Source organism: Leptopilina boulardi, unplaced genomic scaffold, assembly GCF_019393585.1.
Source record: "Leptopilina boulardi isolate dan_hultmark-lab unplaced genomic scaffold, ZJU_Lbou_2.1 LbouV2_255, whole genome shotgun sequence".
Taxonomy (NCBI): Eukaryota; Metazoa; Arthropoda; class Insecta; order Hymenoptera; family Figitidae; genus Leptopilina; species Leptopilina boulardi.
The window spans coordinates 1347492-1368713 of NW_026137813.1; the positions used below are offsets into that span (position 1 = coordinate 1347492).

General features: G+C 26.8%; 2 protein-coding genes across 7 annotated transcripts in view; one reads left to right on the forward strand and one right to left on the reverse strand.

The window, feature by feature from the left end:
• The window catches only part of LOC127280842 (connectin-like), a 497564-nt gene that overhangs the window by 66013 nt on the left and 410329 nt on the right, over nt 1-21222 (reverse strand). The window lies entirely within an intron of this gene.
• Nucleotides 15643-17893, forward strand: LOC127280850 (uncharacterized). Of its 3 annotated transcripts, XM_051304153.1 has the most exons (6): nt 15643-15788; nt 16243-16518; nt 16734-17099; nt 17169-17353; nt 17438-17661; nt 17734-17893. In XM_051304153.1, exons 2-5 carry the CDS (start codon nt 16362-16364, stop codon nt 17447-17449), a joined length of 720 nt encoding a protein of 239 aa, XP_051160110.1. In that variant the 5' UTR covers nt 15643-15788; nt 16243-16361; the 3' UTR covers nt 17450-17661; nt 17734-17893. The 3 variants fall into 3 exon arrangements, with proteins under 3 accessions (XP_051160110.1, XP_051160108.1, XP_051160109.1); XM_051304151.1 differs by lacking the exon at nt 15643-15788 and having other exon boundaries at nt 16213-16518; XM_051304152.1 differs by lacking the exon at nt 15643-15788 and having other exon boundaries at nt 16213-16518; nt 16773-17099.

A 21222-nucleotide genomic window follows, 5' to 3' on the forward strand; every position in this document is an offset into this window, starting at 1 on the left:
CTTTCATATCGAATTAGTAATATAATTTCAAGCAATTAAATTTTCATTTGTAAACTAAATTAATAAATTAATTTCACCCTAATTATATGTATATTGTATGGTAAATTAATTATACAAACATCAATTTAAAAAGAAACATGTGAATGAGTTTATCCTAATTAATTTCATAAAATATTCTCGAATTACACAAAAATTTCATGATTTTAATTTATTCTGTTTATATGAGAATTTTGCTTTACCTATCCAAGCATAAGGGAAAATAACTTTTAAATTAAACATATTAAATCGTGTGGAAGTTATTAGAGGGTAGGAGTATATTTATAAACTATGTACCTAATTGACAAAATTAAAAGGGCATTTTGATCTAAGTTTTTCTTTTTTTATGCAAATAATTTTTTTTTTCTAATATAATAGAAAATAAGAAAATTCGTAAATGTTTTTTTAAAAATATTTTTCCCCCAACTCTGAATTTTTTAAATTTCTATTTAAGAAAAAAATAACAAATAAAATGAAATTCTTATATATATATGTTAAAATGTTATTCGCTAAGGTATTTCCCAATAGTTCCTAAGCAAAAAAAAAAAAAAAAAAAAATACTGTATTTAATTATAAATTAAAAATTCACCTCACCTTTTAATAATAAATATTTTCAATTCATTTCAATATTTCATAATTTAGTGAAAAAATTAAAATTTATGATACGATTTTTATAAAGTCGTATTATACTATATCATTTATATTAAATTTATCGCACATTTCATGCATAATTAGAATAATTATTAATCTATTAATACCATATTTCATTCCAAATTTTTGAAGACTTAATAAATTACTAATTGACATTACAAATTGACAATGTATTAAATAATTAAAGAAAATGTGAAAAAAATTAATCACGAAATATAAATCTCCAATAAAAATCTTGTTAATAATAATTATATGAGATAAAAGTTTCTTTAATTTGCAAATACGATGAAAATTTGATATAATAATATAATAATGAAAATATGAAAAAAGAATTTTTAATGCTTCTCTCTGACCAATTATTAAAATATTTAATTAAATTCCTCATCTCACATTAAATTATATATAAATTAATAAACTTCTAAAAGAATATTTCAAATTTTTTTAATAATTTACATTTTTATTTTATTTTCATGAAATGTTAATTAATATTGTTTAATGCTGCTTTTCAATAAATAAAATGTTTTAAATATTTATTTATATATCTAGATACAAATCTCCGCAGTTCGTGATATTAATTTAATATCTTCCATTCAATTGGTTAAATTTAAAACAATTATAATTTGAATTAAATTAAACTGTTTTTGAAAGACAAATAAAAAAATGTTTAACTATATTGAAGATTTTAAATTAAAACATTACAAACCCTTTCTTTAGAGAAAAAAAACATTTTTTTTTGTTTTTTTAAAAAGTGCCTGAATTTTCAAAATTATTGTTTTTTCAATGCAGCTAAGAAAAGAAAAGTTTATTTATTTGCAGCTAATAATTAGCCAATATTCAAAAAATAGCTATTTAAAAGAAAATTTTATTTTTATTATTATTTTATTTTTAATAATTTAATAAAAATAATAAAATAATCATCACAGTATATAGTAAAACCATTTATGTTCCAAAAGAAAGTTTGCCTCGCATCCTAAAAAAAAGAAGAGGCAACGGGTAGAAATATTTCAACGAAAAAAAAATTTTTAGTTCACTTATATATATATAAATCTATTGGCATCTTAACTGCGAGAAAGAGTGATAATCGCCCTCTCTATATGGGATTAAGCGAACTAAATTTTCGGCGCACGTATTTTCGCTCAACGCGGGAACATTTGAAAAATTTGAATTTATTAGACATTTTATTTTTATTGCCAATAAATATAAAATAGGCAGGGTTAGTCAACTGACTTTCGTCTAATAGTGGTTGCGACCAAATTTTAAAAAAATCTAGTTTTAAAATAAGTGAAACTCGATGATTCCCTGAGTTCATTAACCATAATATTATGGTAAAAATTTTATTCCCTTTAAAAATATTAAATATCAAAAGTAGGAGGTTCACAATGTGATTTTGTAACCTTAAATTTTTCAATTTTTTTAAAAACGCTATTATTAAAAAACTATTAAAAATTAGATGTTGGAACTCACCAAAAACATAAATCACTTTATTCTGCACAGAGGAACGAAAGAATTATTGCAAAAATTTATTATTTTTGGATGATATACGATTTTAAAAAAAATTTTATTTAAATATTCTCAAGATTTTTATTTACTTATAACTTTTTTGTCGGTGCTCCGAAAAAATTAAGGTTTTGCACAAAGATTTTTTATAATATTCTTTACCTTCTATTAAAATCTTACGAAGGTGTTTTGCTTCGTTTCGGAGATATTAATTTTCAAAATTTTTTTATTTAAAAAGGTTAATTAAAAGACTTGAAGTTAACTAACCAGTTAAGGGTTAAAATTCTATACAATGTAAAAAGGAAAGACTAAAAGAGTACCGATTTTAGGTATCAAAATAGAACCAAATGATAATATTTAGTAGGGGAGACCGAGAAGGAAAGTAACAAAGCTTATAACTTTTAAACAAATTATCGGATAGACATGGTTCAAACATATTTTTAGTCGGCACTGTTCCCCCTTCCTCCTCCATAGTGTGTCCGAGCCTGACAGGAAAGGTTAGGTCTGATTCCGGTGTGACGTGCAGAAATAACGTCAAAAGTAAGTTTTCGTTCAAATTTTCAAAGTCTCGTATTTCTTTAATTTTATTGTTTTTCAAAATGTGCCTTTCGTTATTTTGTAGCCTTATTATCTGTCTTTAAGTTGTGCTTAAACAAACAATTTAACATTTGTGTAGTTTTAACTTTTTTGTTGACATACAAGAAAAAAGCGACCGAGGAGGAAAGTAACACGCTACTTTTCTCCTGTTGTCGATATTGTCCATGTTTTAACTAATGATTGAAGCAAATCGTATTTAATTTTACGAATAACAGAGATTTATTTAAGAAAAACCTGTGATCTAGGTAAGCATAAAATATCTTTAAGAAAAAAAATGAGCTAAATTCATAAAATGTTCGAAATATGTGCTAAATATGTCCCAAATATGTGCCAAATAAGTATAAAGTGTACTTAAACTTTTATGTGTTCCTAATAAAAATATTTCTAATTAATAATAGTCATTAGTCTAAAGAATTTTACATAATTTTATACTGTTACTTTCCTCCTCGGGAGTGAGGAGGAAAGTAACAGATGAAGAGCTTGCGTAAAAGTTATACTGTGAACTGTCAATTTATTATAAATGTTTAATTCAAATTTTATTTAAAAGGTGAATGTCCAAGCTTTCATTTAATATATTGGACAAATTTATCCGACAAATATTTTTAATGCTAGCATAAAAAAACTGATTTTTGTTACTTTCCTCCTCGGTCTCCCCTACCTGAAGTCGGTATTAAATTAATACATTTTGGTTTACAATGTAATAATTCATATAAAAAAATAGCATTAGGTCTGAAAAAAAATTAATACAAATAACATATTTAATTATTATTATTTAATTATTATTATATATAATAATATATTTAATAATAATTTTTATAATCTCTGGACAAATATAAATTATACATGCCCTTAATACAAAAATGGGTAATTTTTTTTTTTAAAAGAAAAATCAGCGAAGCTGAAACTTGACTTTTCGTTGTGTAGTGTTGCTGATAGGTTTTAAGTGAATATCAACATTTTACATATATATATATATAGAAATTTTGTACCCTTCTTGAATCGATCGAACTTCCACTCTCTTTACTCGGAAAGTTTGTAGAGATGATTCATTGCATCGTTACACGCTCAGTCGAGCTTGCCAGGATGATCCATTAACAGCACTTTATTAAATTGACAAATATATGAAATATCAGACGTTTATTTAATTATTTCCTAACGCGTGAGTACTAGCAATATGAACAAAGCAATGCTTTAGGTTCTAACTTATACGAAAATTATGATATACACACATCCTTCTGATGTATAATACCGGGACGGTGTAGATTGTAACTAAAAATTAATTGGCTTTTGGTCTCCGGAGCACACGTTATATTGAAAATATGGGTTTTGCACACGCTTAAAAAAATAATTTATTTTTCATATACATATTCAAAAATTTACTCGACAACATGAACATTTAGTTTTTGTCATTTTATATATATATATATATATATATATATATATATATATATTAACAATTTAATAATTTAATTATAAATTAAATTTACATGCAAATTATAATAATTATAATGATTAAGGAGGTTATAGGGATTGACTGAATAAATCAAAACAGAAACCATTATTTTATGATTTGACTTTCTCGGTACTGTGAAACGTCTGGCAACACCACATTACGTCAGTCGAGTTGCAAATGGTTGCTTTATGACTTGTTTACTTTAATAAAACAATTATCCCTCTATTTAATTAACTTTAATTTCATTTTAAAAATGTATAATCAATTTTATTTATTAACTTTTATTTTCTTTTTAAATATAACGTATTTTATACGTGCTATCAGAATCAACATTTTAAAATTTAGCGCGCAAAATTAACGTATAATATGCATGATCAAGTGTGCAACGTTGCCAGACGTTCTGACAGCTGTTCAATTTAACGTATAAAACGTGAAATATTGTTACAAATTAATTTATTGCAACTCTCACAAGAACCTAATGACCCTTTTTTAAACGGATATTTAATCATTATATATCTGTTTTGTATAAAAAAAGTTTCATCAATTTCTTGATATCAGGTAATTTGTGGTGAACAAATATGTATGAGAAAGTACTCAATTCCCATTAGACTCAATGTTAAATGTTAAAAAACAAAAACACTCATAACTTTTTTCACAAGTACCTAGAGGTCTCAAAAATTTAACAACATTTTTTTGAAACCTTTATCTAGTAGTGGACCAAGTTTCATTAAATTGGTAATATCAGATCTATTATCCCTATAGCCTCCTTAATATTATAAAAGATAAAAATTCTATAAATTTTAAAAGTGACATTCAGAATATTAGTAAAATTTATATCAAGATTTTATAAAACAGTTTTAATCAAACAATTTTCAAATTCAACAAAATTTCAATGTCATTCAAAATGTCAAAAAAATTCACGAACGGAACTTTATTCTCTGATTAACATATCAACTCTATTTATGATTAATATCTATGACTATCTCTAGCCAACTTCATTCATATTGACTCTATCACAAATGACAGTTATATCTTTTTCTTAAGGGTATGTGGGCAAAGGAAAAAAAAAAATTATCCATACAATTGTGATTAGGCTATTTGCAATTTCGGACAAATGAAAATTTTATCAATTATAGAAATTCTGTTACAATGATTTTTCGGTTAAGTAAAAATTCTGTAGTATGAAAAATCGATTATATGAAAATTATATCAAATAATAATTCGAACAAATGAAAATTCATCTGAAAGAAAATTCTATGCAATGAAAGTGAATTTTCGGTTATATAAAAATTCTGTAATATAGAAAATCATTTTGATGAAAATTCTATAAAATGCTAATTCGAACAAATAAAAATTCGGCTCAAAACTAATTATGACAAATGAAATTCCATAAAATGAAAATTCTAACTAATGATTATTAGAACATAATCTTGCGTCCGCCTTAAACCTGCTAATAAACTTGTCAATAAATATATGCTAGCCATGACAGTTATACTTTGATACCAATGAAATTTTACACAAATATATAATTTTACAAATACATCATGGTTAAACAAATATAGAGAGATAAAATATTAAACTGAAAAAAATATTTCCCTTCAAATGCAAACAAATAAAATAAAATGAATTTCTCACTAAATTTTCCAATGTATGGAAAATCAGAATATTGCAAATATTAAAAGAGAATTATATTTTATAATTTTTTTTTAATTTATGTAAAATATCGTATTTTAGTATTTTAATTAAAACCACATCAATTATTATTGAAAACTTATAAATACCAGTATTATTCAGTTATAATTGGTGCTTTATATATAAATATCTCGAGTTTTTGTTTTAAAAATAGAAAAAAAACAAAATTTGAGCTTGTAATTATTCATAATACATGTTTCTCTTATCATTATCATTCACTTAGTTTAATTAAATTAATAAATTTAATTAGATTTTTTGGGGATTCACCACCCTGAAGCCTCCTCTTTTTTTTTTTTTTTTTTTTTTTTTTTTTAAAAACCACTTTAAAGTTGGCATAGTGTAGAAGAGCGCAATTAAAAAGATTGGCAGATTTATAACATCCAAGAGGATTTTATGTCTCTCGCGATGAATTTCATTTTAATATCTTCAGACGAGGATAATAATCTTAATGAGAGAATGTCAACCGCTTCAAATCTGTATAGAATGAATATTCATCGTAACGAGAAGTCTTTATGATCTTTCTGGTTTATCGCCGTTTTAAAACGTATTATTATTTTAAACTTTTGAGAATATCACGTTCTGAAAAAAAGGAGATGAGTACATTTCCCAATTATCTTTATTACTGCGTATTTAAATAGTAAATTTCTATATAATCTCTATTTGTGTCTCTCATTCGTCATATATATACATATGGAACATTTTGCACTTGACGTAATTTATCATCTTATGATTAATTTTTTGGATTGAGATAATTTTTTTTTTTATAAAACAGTTTTTCTAAAGGTACCAATTTGGCTAACAACGTTTTGATACCCGTAAGTGGAATCATCTTGATCTTCATTATCACTGTGCTTAAGTAGCAATATAACACACTGAGAAAACTGTTTGGTATCATCTACTGAAGTTTGGTTCTCCAAACCAAATTTTTTATTTGATATATGTGCAACTAATCCGTTTGGTTCGGGCTACTAAATTTTTTCGTTGAATCATTTTGTTCGGTCTACCAAATTTTTTGTTTTGCACAATCAAAATTTTGCCAGGTTTTAGCAATACTTTAAAAATCTGATTTTTAAAGATGAAAAAATGAGAAAAATAAATTTTTTCTTTCTTAATCTTTTTCCTATTGTTTTGCAATGATTTTCAGAAAAAAATGAGAAAAATAAGAATTAAGTTAGAAAAAATTGACTTTATTTTATCCCCATATTTTTGCAATACTTTGGCAAGATTTTAGCAATATTATATGATATTAAAAAAAAGTATGGGAAAGGCTCATAAGCAATGGTTTGTGAGCTTTTTGCAATTCTTTAAAGTATGGGATAAAACTTAAAAACAATGGCGAAAATCTTCTCCCATCTTTTGCCAGCTTTTGATAGCTTTTTCCCATAGTTATAATATGAAAAAAATTTGTACAATTTATATATCGAAATTTAATTTAAATAAGGTTCCCAGGGTTTTTTTTTTAAATACGGCACTGAAACATTTTCAAATTTAGTGTCGCCATTCCCTAATATGGCGGAAGATGGAACTAATTATATTCCTCTTTATCAAAATTTCGTCAATTTGGCGGATTGACTGTATTCTCTTGCTTTTGAAGCTAGTATATAAGCGTGCACATTTCACAAAGTACATATTTATCAAAAACCAACCCTTTATAATAATAATAATAACAAGAGTAATATATGATAATATGAAAGTAATGATTCTGCGTTAACAAAGGACCTAAAGGAAATTGGATATAGTGGTGAAAACAGAGGAAAGTATCTTCACTCTTTACCCTCTTTGATATATATATATATATATATATGAATCTTGGTAATGGTGCAAATATTGAATTTGTTAACTTATTTACTTACAGCAGACCAAATGGATCTCATAATATAAAACGGCATGAAATAGGAAGTGATTCGAGAAACGATTTATCACGAATCGTGACTGTCAGTTTTCAGGAAACATATTTCCTCCCTTTATTTTTATTTCTATTTCTATATATATATATATATATATATATATATATATAAATTCGAGATTCTTATTCCCTTTTGTTTTCGTTTTTTTCCGCCTCCTCACCTTTAGAACATAAGCTACCTTAAAATTCTGATCCGTGGACAGAAATGAAACGAGGGAAGAATATATTATTTTGCCTTCTTTTTAAATTTAATTTCTTTTTTGGTTAATGTTTCGGAATTTTAACTTTTCACTAGATTTATGTAAGAGTAGTATTAGTCAGAGCCTAACCAGTTTTCCTAATTTAAAAAAAAATGCAAAAAAATAAGTTTTTAAAATTATTATTTTTGTGAAAAATATTATTGACAATTAAAGTGAATCATTTTATAAAAGTGCTTTAATAATTTTTTTATTATAGGAATTTGACAAGAATTCCCGAGAAAAACCATTTAAATAAGGTTTAAACTAGTACTCTTTGTATAATATAGTATAGTGAAATTTATATTCTACGAATTTGTCTCTACTATTGACTTATTTGTCAATAATTAATGAATATTAATTTTCAATTAATTTATGAGAAAGTTCATTCAAATATGAACAATTTGAAAAGAATTTATTTTAGCATTTTTGTAAATAAATTATTTAATAGAATTATAAACTATTATTAGATATAAAAATTTAAAAATGTAGTTATTTTGCCATCATAAACAGAAGGTAGTACAGTCTTGATATACAAGAATGAGTGTTATAGATAAAATATTTCTAAGTAAACGTAGCTGTGTGGTCAGTGTACATGGCTCGCGACCCAAGTGTCCTGAGATCGATTCCCCATGCGTGCGAGATTTTTCAAAATTATTTTCAAGTGTTTTATATACTTTATATGTAATAATCTTAAATAAAAATGAAAATAGAAAAATAAACAGAAATTGATGAGGCCATGATAAATTTTTCCGTAAGTATAGTTTTGGTCGGTACCAGCGTAACATGCTTCAATTTCTGCACGGGTTAAAAGTTAATCAACGATTAAAGCCAATTTAATCGCTCATTATTGGTCGGTTTAGGATTTAATCGCTGATTAACTTTTAACCGGAGTTGATGAAACTAATCCTAATTAATGCAAAATTAGCACCTACTTATGAATAATAATTAATTACTTATGCTTAATTAATAATTAAATAATAAAGAATTAAATGAATACGAAAATAATTGATTTATATTTAATTCATAGTTTCATTATTTAGTTATATTTTAATTTTTCATCTCACTATTTTTTTAATTCCATACTCTTTTCAAATTTGCCCTAAATTTTATTTCCTTCAATATTATTGACAGATTTATTCTTGCACTTTTTGTTTCTCCCCAGTAGTGATGATATTGGAATTAATTCGTATTTCTTACAGAATTTTCCATTTTTAAAAAATACTTAAAATATTAAGCAAAATTTTCATCTGAAAAAAAGGTCTAAGAAGTATACTGAAACTTTAGATTTTACATGAATGCCCGATAAAATTTATGCGAAACTTAGTTCAATCTATAGTAAAGTTATAACGATTTCGTGAAACTTGAAAAATTTCTTCTTTCAAAGTTCATTATTTTATATAATATGAAAATTTAATTTTTATTTTAGTCAATTTTTTTTTTATTTCAAAACTTAAAAATTTTAAAGATAACTTCTTTAATTCCACTAATTTTGCACAATATTTTAATGTCTGATACTGAGCCAAAAAAAGATTTTTTTGTCATTAATAATAATAATTAGTGGAAGAAAAATGAGAATTAATGATTTTCAAACATTTATATCATATTGATTAAAATAATAAATATTCGGTTCAATTAAATATTTATTTGGTATTTATATAGTGTTCAGTTAAAAGTGACCGGATATTTAAAAATAATTCATTTTCTCATTGCACTAAATGAATATTTTATACTCTTAGAATAACTTTTTATATGCGTTAAAGAATTTGCATTTTGTATTAAATTACATTTTTTTCGACTAATTTTTAGAATTTCGAATTATCAAAAGATCGAATTTTCAAAAGTTTCGAATTACAAAAAAATTGAATTTTTAGAATTTTGAATTATGAAAAGTTCGAATTTCTAGATTTTCGAATTATTAAAAGTTCAAATTATTAAAAAATCTTTTGGTAATTTGTACTTTTAGAATTTTGATCCTTTGATAATTTAAACTTTTAGAACTTGTATCTTTTGGTAATTTAATTCTCTTAAAAATTTCATCTTTTTGATAATTCGAACATTTGGAAATTTGATAAATTAAAAATTCCAACTTTTAAAATCCGATCATTTGCTAATTCGAACTTTTCAAAGTTGTATCTGTTAGAAATTCAAGTTTTGTAAAAATTTGATTTTTTTGATAATTCAAACATTTGGAAATTTGATCAATTAGATATTTGAATTTTTAAAATTTGAATTTCTCGATTTTCAAATTATTAAAAGTTTGAATTGTTAGAAAATCGTTGAATAATTCGTACTTTTAGAATTTCAATTATTTGATAATTCGAACTTTAAGAAACTGTAGGGTCAGTCGGGGTAAATCCGAACGCTAATTATTTCAGCTTAATTAAAATTTTTAAAAATAAGTTCGATATGAGAATTTTTACCTCAGATCCTCTTGAAGAGATTCTAAGTATTATCCCATTTTTTGTTTGTTAATTAGCAACAGCATAAACAAAGATAACAAGTATTGCAAAAAAGATTGAAAATCAAAGATGACACTCTTTCAGTATTTTGTCTCGTATTTGAAGAAAAAGAAGCTAAAAATTCATTTTATTATTTATAATTGTTTGTTATGAATACTAGAACAGAAACTATATTTGATTTTTGCCTTCTGTAAAATTTTATTAATAATATCAGACCGTTTGTATTTACCCAAGAAAATTGGAAAACTGGGGTAAATCCGAACGGTATTTTTAATAATTTTTTTTCACATCAAAGCCACACAAAATTGTTTTTATTTGATTACACTATTATTTTAACATTATAAAAGTACATAGAAAAAAGTTTTTCTTTCTATACGTATCCTCGTTAGTAATTAATAAGCAGAAACTTAATCTCTGTTCTCTCGAAGGAGTGTTTCAATTTTTTTACCAAATGGTTTGTTGAAAAAAGTTTTTCAGGATCTTAATAAAATTTGGTATTCTACGGTTTTTGGGGTCGCTAATTACCATTTTGAATTTAAAAAATTTGACTTTTATTTTTGTATTCACATTCAATCACTCCAAAATACTTTCTGTACCAAGTTTTGCAAAAATCCGTTATGATTTGATAAAGTTATTGAGGGTTTTAATTGTGTAATGCATTTTAATTTTTAACCTGTTTGATTTTTGTATTTATATATGATGCATTATTACATAATAGGTTTATTATCGTATTTTTTTGAGTTTTTATATAAGTTTAACAATTGCAATACTTTAAATTTATTTTCCCTAAGCTTTTTTCTGAAATACAGTGGCGTTCGTATTTACCCCGGTATTTTAGGAAAGTTGCAAAGTATCGAGGTAAATACGAACGCTAAGTTTCCTGCGATTGTAATTTATCAAAAATTTTTTCTACCCCATAAAATTGTTCTATGGAAGTAAAGTAACAACTTCATGCACCAGAATACCGGAAGTATTGTCTTTTAAAAGAAAAAACTTATGTTATTGTTGAAACTTACTAAAAGCGTTCGGATTTACCCCAGTTGACCCTATCTTTTGGTAATACCACAGTAATAAGAGCATGTGTATATTTTTCTCATGTTGCTATTACTGTGGTCTATCCAGTCAACCTAATCTCTAAATCAACACTTTTAGCGCTGCAGTAATTGGTGCACACGATGCACAATAATTCATGCAAACCTGCAGTAATATCAGTTTATATGCCATTTTTAAAAAAGTTAATATTTTTAATAATATGTTTGTTTTTCATTCAAGTTTATTTGATCATTCTTATTATGTTGGTTAATGAAAACTTTGTTTTCCATATGAATATGAAAATTTTAATTTGTATAGGCAAAATTATGAAATCATTTTTTCATTTACACTTCTATTATTTTATCATTAAACTCATTCTTGGGTTGTACATCACAGTATAATTGGGACATCCCGTGTAGAAATTGCCCTCAATAGCCGTATTATTATCACGGCTTCTGTAAGGTCCCTATAAGGTTGCGTTATTAATATATTTTTCCATTTTGCCTTAAAAGGGCCCTATAATTTCCTTATCAGGTTGCCTTAATTGTTAGTCAGGCAAGAAAATGAGGTCCCTTTTTACGTTACTGATCGGGTCCTAGAATGTGCCCTAAAATCTATAAATTTGGAAAAAATCACTGATTCAACCAGTGAATTGAAAATTACCGATTCAAATTTAGAGATAAGAGGGTTTATATTATCGTGTAATTCACGCTGTCCCCAGAAGATGGCTTTGAATCAACTGCCAACAGTTTCAAAGATTTTCTTGTTTTTACCGTCAGTAAAACTTTAATTGGTTTTTAAAATTTTAAATATGAATAACAAAAGAAAACGTGATATTGAACGAATTCGAAAAAGAAAACAAAGAGCGATTGCACAGTCTTTAAAAGAATTAAAATCATCGAGCAGTGATTGTGAGGAAGACGAAAATTATTCAACTGACGATTCTCTAAGTAAGTGTATTTATATTATTTGAATTAAATTATTTAAATTTAAGTATTTGATTATTTATAATATTTAACTATTGTATTGTTAAATTACTTCGTAATCTATATGGTCTTTTTAAAACCTTTGTATCAAGGACCAAATTTTGAAATTTTATTTTTAATTATTTGAGGTTATGTATTAGTAGAAAATATTTTGACGGGCAATATTTTGCTAAATTAAATGTAATTTGTAAATACCGTGGGCTTTTTTTCCAAACAGTAATGTATTTGTTTGAACATTTATTTAAAGTAGAATTTTTTTGTTTTCAGAAAGTGTTGAAGATTTTGCAAATAAACAATTTGACGATGAAACTTTGGTTTTAGAAAATAAAAAAGAAATTGACGAAAAAAATGAAAATGAAAGTCTAAATGGAATTTGTTATCCGGAAGATGATTCTGATGAAAATACGAATGATTATGATAATAATGAAAGAGGTTATTTTTTTATTACTATATGAGTCATTCTTCCATTTGTGTTGTAATAAATCTTTTTTTAGATTTTACTTTGTTTTTCCTCAAAATTTAGAATGCACATTTCAAAAAAATTTTAAAATTAATTAAAATTCATAGACACTTTGGAGGTTGAAATAGATGTAATTTTATTTTATTAATTCTGAATATATTTCAAATACGCATTTTACAAAAAATAACAATTTTAATTGAATTAATATTGAAAATTTAATTTTTCTTAAAGAACATCCCAATTGATAGGTCGTATCGACAATTAGTGATGATTTGATTAAAATCAAAGATAACATGTATTGACATATTTAGAAGTTTATTTTTCTAATTAAATTTTTAGGCCAATTAAATCATTTTTTAAAAATTGTATTTTACTATCATAAAGTTTATAATTTAGTTAATTTAATTGAATTTTATGATGCTAAAGAAACATTTTTTTTTTGAATTACAGAAACTGAAGGAGAGTCAACAGAGACAGATAGCGATACCGACGACGATTATAATTCAGAAACAGATGAAAGAATTGATTATGAGGATAACGATTTATTGATTTTAGATGATGCTGAACCAGAGATGAAAGAAATACAAGAATGGGCTATCGAAACACAAATCACTCATAGTCATTTAGACACATTATTAAAAATATTGAGGCGACGGTTGCTTCCAAATCTACCAAAATCGTCCAAGACATTTCTTGGAACTTCAAGTTCAAAATATAATATCGTTCAAATGGAAGATGCCGATGGATCGGTGGGTGAATTTGTATATTTTGGGATCGAAGTGCATCTAAAAGAATGTGTCAATGTAATTGCACATAAAAATAAAGTGTTGGAGTTACAAATTTCTTGTGATGGTTTGCGTTTAGTTAATTCTGGCTATCAGGAACTATGGCCTATTAGCTGTAAAATTCATTGTGATCTCGATATCTACGAACCATTTGCTGTTGCAGTTTATTTCGGTAAAACAAAACCAAAATTGGTAGAAAAATATACCGACCAATTAATTGTTGAGATAAATAACCTTTTACGGAGTGGAATCAATATAGAAGGTCAACAGTTTGATGTTAAAATCAAATGCTTCATTTGTGATACACCGGCTCGGGCATTTTTGAAGGGCACCATCGGACATACAGGATTAAATGCTTGTGAAAGATGCGAAGTGGAAGGATTCAAAGTAGACAATACAACTGTTTATCCATCTGTTAATTCTGACGAGAGAACTGATCAATCGTTTAGAAACAGAACTCAAGCTGGTCATCACAACAAGGAAACACCTTTACTCAATATATTTCCATTTATCAATATCGTCTGCTGCTTTATTTTAGATTTTATGCACCTATGCTGTTTAGGTGTGATGAAAAGATTGCTTGAAGCGTTGATTTTAAAGGGTCGTAATAGATTAAGCCGATTGAACAGACAAGAATTATCAAGACGAATGAAATTCTTAAAATTACAAATACCTTGCGAGTTTCAAAGAAAAACTCGCTCAACAAATTGTGTTCCGAAATGGAAGGCTACGGAATTCCGTTTATTTTTACTATATTGTGGACCAATAGTTTTAAAAAAAATTCTTAGCAAACAACTTTATAAGCACTTCCTTCTGTTTCACGCCGCTTGTCGCATATTGTGCTGTGAAAAATTTTGTCACAAATACCTGAGTAAAGCAAAAGAGTACCTAAGAGCCTTCTTTGTAGCAATGGAAGGATATTATGGAATTAAGTCTCAGGTTTTAAATTCGCATCATTTAATTCATATTGCTGACGATGTAAAAAATATGGGATGCTGTATTAGTAAATTAACTGCTTTTCCTTATGAAAATTTTTTAGGAAAATTAAAAAAATATATAAAGACACCTAACAGACCGTTGGCACAGCTATGTAGAAGATTGAATGAAAAAAAGTTTGTTTCGCGCAAAAAGGCGTTAATTATTCCTCCTTTGATTGAAATTGTAAACAAAAATAAAAACCAAATAACATCTGTTAAATTCAAACAATGCACAATTACATGCCAATCTCCTAATAACACTGTGTTAATGAACGACGGCAATATTCTTGAGGTAAAAGCAATTACTAAAAATAATCAAAATCAGTTCATTATAAAAGGAAAAACTTTAAAAAAGAAAAATCCCATTTTCGATTATCCATTTGATTCGACTTACTTAAAAATGTGGCAGCTAGATTCTAAATGCACTTATAAACAAGAAACGTATAATTTAGAAAATGTAGAATGCAAATTAGTTAAATTATGTATTAATTTTAAGGAGAAAGATCCGCTAGAACAATATGTTATGCCACTTTTACATCAATAGTATAAAAATTGTAAATTACAAATTACTACAGTTAAAGCTAACGTACGATTAAAACGTACATTAATAAAATTTCCTATTTTATCGAAAGAAATTGATGAATTGTTTAATGTCGTTTAAATGATATAAAGTGCTCTTCGAATTACATGTTCGTCTCCATTATTATTATTTTATTGAATAAACGAAATACTAAGTGGTTCATTTATTCTTTCTGTCCGTGTATAGAAAAAATCAGCCTTTTTTTAATATAGTATTCGTGTTTTCACGTTTTAACTAATGAAATTCAAATTTACCTACAGAGAGTTCCGTGCTCATGCGCAATAGTTCATTAAATACTTGAATGACTGCGAACATTCTAGATAAATCCAGTGACATCGTAGCATGGTTTGCATTAGTCAAAAAGAAAATTTCTCTTTTTAGAAAGAAATCAGTATATATCGACGAGAAGTATTTATCAATACGAAGTAAATTAATTCGGTAAATATATTATTTTGTCATATAATATTTCGTAAGGATTTTCGAAATGAAAAGTGCCGTGTTCTTTTGAGGTTATGTTAATAATCTCTTTTTAAAATTATGAAAATTGTGCCGTTCATGTTTAAAAATAAACAAATTGTATAAATAATACTTTATGAAGCTAAAGCGAAACATATTATAAAAATTATAACATATTGCATAAGATTTTTGGTGAATTAAAAATTGCTATCGTGGCTCTGCACGTGTGTGCACGTGGCAGAATAATTCAACCGTGAAAACACGTGTATGGACATTTTTTACTCACCAAAAATATAAATTTATTGATATTCAATAATTGTTATTGAAAATAAATATGTTTAGAAAGAAGTGTTTAATTTTTAAAATGTGTATGGCGGAATTTTATGTTATAATTTTCATTTTATTTCGCTTAGTGAGTTTTGAATTATGGCATCAGCTGTAAATTCAGTGTCAGAAGACCAGGAAATTTATTGTTTCCAATTAGTGGAATTTGTTGGAACTCATGGTTCAAAATCTAAAAAGAAGCGTTCTTTGGATATAATCCCTTCAAGTTGGATGTCATTTGACACTAAAGAAGGCAAACTTGTTGCAAAATTTATGCCCCCGCCTTACGATTCTGAGAACATCGAACTTTTATATTCTCTTGTGGAAACTGAAGGAATTGCACCAGAAAGTTGGCCGACATATTCAGTGAAAATTAGAGGTCATGCAAGTGAGTTACATTTTTTATTAATATTAAACTTGTATGATTTTGTTAACCTTTTGAAATACAATTGAGTAGACATCTTAATTCAAAACAAATATTATACAATTCACATAATTTATACACATTCAGTTATTTTGCAATTACTTATTTGTTATTATCTAAATGGGATTAAAATTGATCTAAATTTGATTAGAATGAAAATAAAAATAAGGATTTTTTAGAAACTTACAGTGAAGCTATAAAACGATTAAAAGTCTTAGAAAATGAGGATTATGCTTTCACGGAAAATGAGGGTCAGGAAATTCGGGCAAAAAGCATTGAAAGTAAATATCGACGAAATAAGCTAACATTAAGTCAACAAACTACTAAAGCCATGAAGGTGTCAAGTATTGAATCAGAAGATGAAAAACTCGAAGAGAGTACTGACGAACAAACAACTAACAGTAGTTCAGACGATTCTTCCATTCTTGAGTGTAACAAGAAAGATAGTTTTAAAAAACCTGCTATTAAATCAAAAACGACAGCAGCCATTTCATCATCAAGCAAGAAAAACAGCAAGCCAATTATAAAATCATCTCAGATTTTAGGTAATCTTAATTTTCCATTAAGTTTTAAAATATATCATATAATTTCTAAAAATTTTTAATCATTCTTAGGCAAAAAAGTTTCAATTAGCAAAGCCAACTTAAATACTGATTCGAATTCAGCTCCTAAAGCGTTTGTGCAAAGTAAAGATATTAATAAAAATAATATAATAACTAAACAAGATGATCAATCTTTGGTAAAAACTAAAAAAAATCTGAAAGTAAAAAGGGTAATAGTCGCAATGATCGTAAAAAAGGTAATTTTATTTTTTACTTTATATTTAATAAATTTAATTTCTTTTTAAGAGTTATATATTAACAAAAACTCTAAACATTTTTAGATACGGTGCTGATTATATCGACTTTAAAAGGAATGGCTGTTGATCTTCAAGAAATGAAAAGTAATCTAGAATTGATTCTTCAACATTTTCGTGCAAACGATCACTTTGTAGAACAGAATTTTATTTCGAAGTACAACTTAAAAGTCCCATTTAATACTTTAGAAAATTTCAACAACTTTGACTCACTTTTGAGTTCTGATAAAAAGGAAATGAAAAGAGATTTCGTAAGTTTTGTTTAAAAATTCAAAAAAATATTTTCTTTTAAAAAAATTAAAATTTTCTTAACCTATTTACAGATTTCTTCATTAAACGTTTTATTAGATCGTCAACTAAATTTGGTGAAAAGTTGTACAAACGTTTGTCGAAAATATTTATCAAGGGATGTGATCACTAAGTTTACAACAACACGGAAAAAAGAAGGGAAATCTTTAATAAAAGAAACGACTTTCTACAATTGCGCCATGAGTAAGTATATTGCAAATGTAAAATATCATTTAAAAGTACATGATCTAATATATTACAACAATAAAAAAGTAATTTAAAATTATTTTTCACTATCGGATTTATTAAATTACAAATTTACAGCTGTGATGACTCAAACGCATAAGGATATTGTCACTGGGAGAGCTGTTACGGAACAAGATTTTAATGGTGCAATTGCAAAAGTTTTAAATAATGCGAAAGATTGGGACGGCGAGCGACAAAAACGGGCATTACTAAAGTCAACATCGAAAAATAGAAAAGAAGAGCAGTTAAAAGATGATTCACATCATTCAAATTCATCAAACGAGTTTGATGATTCAGCTGACTACACTGATGAAAATGCCGAGTAAAGCAGACTGAAATGCAGAAGAGGATTTACGTAATTAATAAAGAACATTATTACATAACATTAAGGTATATATTAATATAGTACTTAAAAAAATATATGTTACCTGCCATATGAATGTTAGGTTTATAAAAAGTTACAAAAAAGATTTGTTTTTTTAAATCAAATTTTAAAAAATACTTTTTTAAAACGTTAAATAATATAATTCTTTAAGAGTTATAATACTTTAAGATTTTGCCCACACGGCACGGATATCCTGAGGATATCCAAACCGCCGCAAACAAATAGATATCCTTAGGATATCCCAGGAATATTCTTAAATATCCGGTGTTATGAGGGTGTCATATAGCTTTACGGCTTTGTAAATAATCTAACCTACAAGTATTAAAAAGATATGTTAAGACTTAGAAAAGTTTATATAACATTTTTGTTATAAAATTCAAACAAGACTTTCATAAAGCTTTAAATAATATTATATTATAATTTAAGGAAGTGTTTATGATGGCTTCACGGCTTTATAAATCGTTTAACCTACAAGTATTAAAAAGAAATTTTAATTTCTAGAAAAAAATTCTATGAAAATATGTTATAAAGTTAAAAAAAAATATGCTCCATGACTGTAAAATATGTTATGTAATAATTTAGAAAAAATGTTCTTATTTTATGTAAATAATATAAATCAAAGTCTGTTAAATTTCTAATCATTCTTTTTATTTCCAAACCTAAATTTTATTTTTTACTGCAGTATTAAAATATTAAAGGGCCCTAATACGGTCCCATCTAGGGTATAAATAGGATTTCCTGACCAGAAACCTTAATAGGGAACGGACGACTTGCAGCGGGACAAAAAGTATAGGGTCCGCATTAGTTTTCCTAACACGATCCCTAGTAATGATAAGGCTACCTTATCCGAACCTTACGATGGCCGGATTTAAATTTCTACACGGGATTTACGCTAGTTCAAGTAAATATTTATTTTGATAACAGTCAAGTAATCGATTATTTATATCAAATAAATTTTTTTTTAAACACATCAATTATACGAAAAAAAATTTAAAAAAAAATTGAGGTATAAAATAAATTTTTCCTATAATATATTCATCCCGTATAAGTTACCATAAAATTTGTGATCTCTGCGCGCACAAAACGAAACGAAGCCGCAGTATTGTAGACTTCCGGGGGAAATAGGAGAGAGAGAGAAGAAAAAAAGAAAAAGGTAAAGAAGCTCGCGAGAGATTCGCGAGGCGTGCAGAATACGAAAGCCTCTAGGTAATAATTCCATGATTATTTCATAAGGAGGGCTTTGAATATGTATAGGTGGAAATTTATAGCCGGTAAGGGAAGCGTAATTGTAGAGTGCAAAGTGTATATAGAGAGTGAGAGAGAACTCTGACAAACTTGGCGTTTTCAAGGACCTGAACCGTGTGTGGCATCCCGACACAGCAATAAGGGCGGCACAACGGAGCATATAATGAAACCAAAACAGCCCTTGGGTCGACGAGCACGAGCTGGGCGCAACCTTTAATTATATATTTCATGACCCCCCTCTGATGGAAACACTGAGGTCAATCGTTGTATATATATATATATCTAACAAATGAGAACGTTACAATTTTTCTAAGATTCTTTCCAAAGGCAGCTGCAAACAAAAAAAAAAAAAAAAAAATTAAAAAGCAACAGAATTCTATATACCTATATATTGTCCGCCTTCAGGAAATGGACTCCGATTCCCTTTCGGAGGAACGTTTATGAGATCTTATCGAAGAGAATTTCCGGCCAGATTGTAAACTCAATGTAATGCTGATGAAGCAATCGTAACTCTCTTCTGTGCTTTCAGCACACATACACATATATATATATATATACACTGGACGCCATTTCCATCCGCAAAACTATCCTATCTATAACGTATATAATGTGTATACTAACTTGCTCACTATATATATTTCAGTTAAATTACCAATCCATTAACAGTGATGATGTACTTGCCAAGTGCTCAAGGGATTACGGTTACTCTCTATTTGCCAGCTTTACTAAAATAAGAATAAACTATCACTATTTGCATTTTTTTTTCCTTTTTAGAAAAAAATTAACCACGTGACACGATTTTCGTTTATTCTGAAAATTATTTTATAGTATTATACGTCATGCAATATGAATAATTTTATTTTATATACAAATAAAAATAATTAAAATGAGAATAGAATTTAATTGTAATTACTGTAATATCGAATCTGGATTCTCATCCATTAACTCGGCATGAATAAATTTAGGAATCATAGATTTAAACAAATACAATACAATTTGGAAAAATATATAATTGAAGAATAACCACCAACTATATACAGGGTGTACCATTTTAATCTATCAAGCGAAATAACATTTAATCAGTTCATTTTACAAAAAAAAGGTTTTAGACAAAAGTTATTGTGCTCACAGGGGGACATCCAGTGGTAAACTTGAATTTGACCTAAATGACCTAATTTAGGTAATTTCAAGGTCAACTCATTTTTTTAAAATGGAACCACCTACTTTTTATGCAGGAAATTCCACGTCGAAATCGTTGATGCACTTTTTTTCGACAGATCGACCTATTTAGGACAAATAGGTCATTTAATAATTATTGTATTTGGGGAAATAACTTTAAACTAATTAATTTTACAAAAACATGTTTCAGGCAACAGTTGTTGTGCTCAGAGGGGGACAACCAATGGTAAACTTGAATTTGTCCTAAATGACCTAATTTAGGTCATTTCAAGGTCAACTAATTTTTTTTAAATGGAACCACCTATTTTTTATGCCGGAAATCGATAAAGCAGGAAATTCTACGTCGAAATCGTTGATGCACTTTTTTTCGATAGATCGACCTATTTAGGACAAATAGGTCATTTAATAATTATTGTATTTGGGGAAATAACTTTAAACTAATTAATTTTACAAAAACATGTTTCAGGCA

Coding starts and splice junctions, on each gene's coding strand:
- LOC127280850 (XM_051304151.1), top strand. CDS start 16,233: ATGGCATCAGCTGTAAATTCAGTGTCAGAAGACCAGGAAATTTATTGT. Junction 16,519..16,733: donor GAAAATTAGAGGTCATGCAA/GTGAGTTACATT, acceptor AGGATTTTTTAG/AAACTTACAGTGAAGCTATA. Junction 17,100..17,168: donor AAAATCATCTCAGATTTTAG/GTAATCTTAATT, acceptor AATCATTCTTAG/GCAAAAAAGTTTCAATTAGC.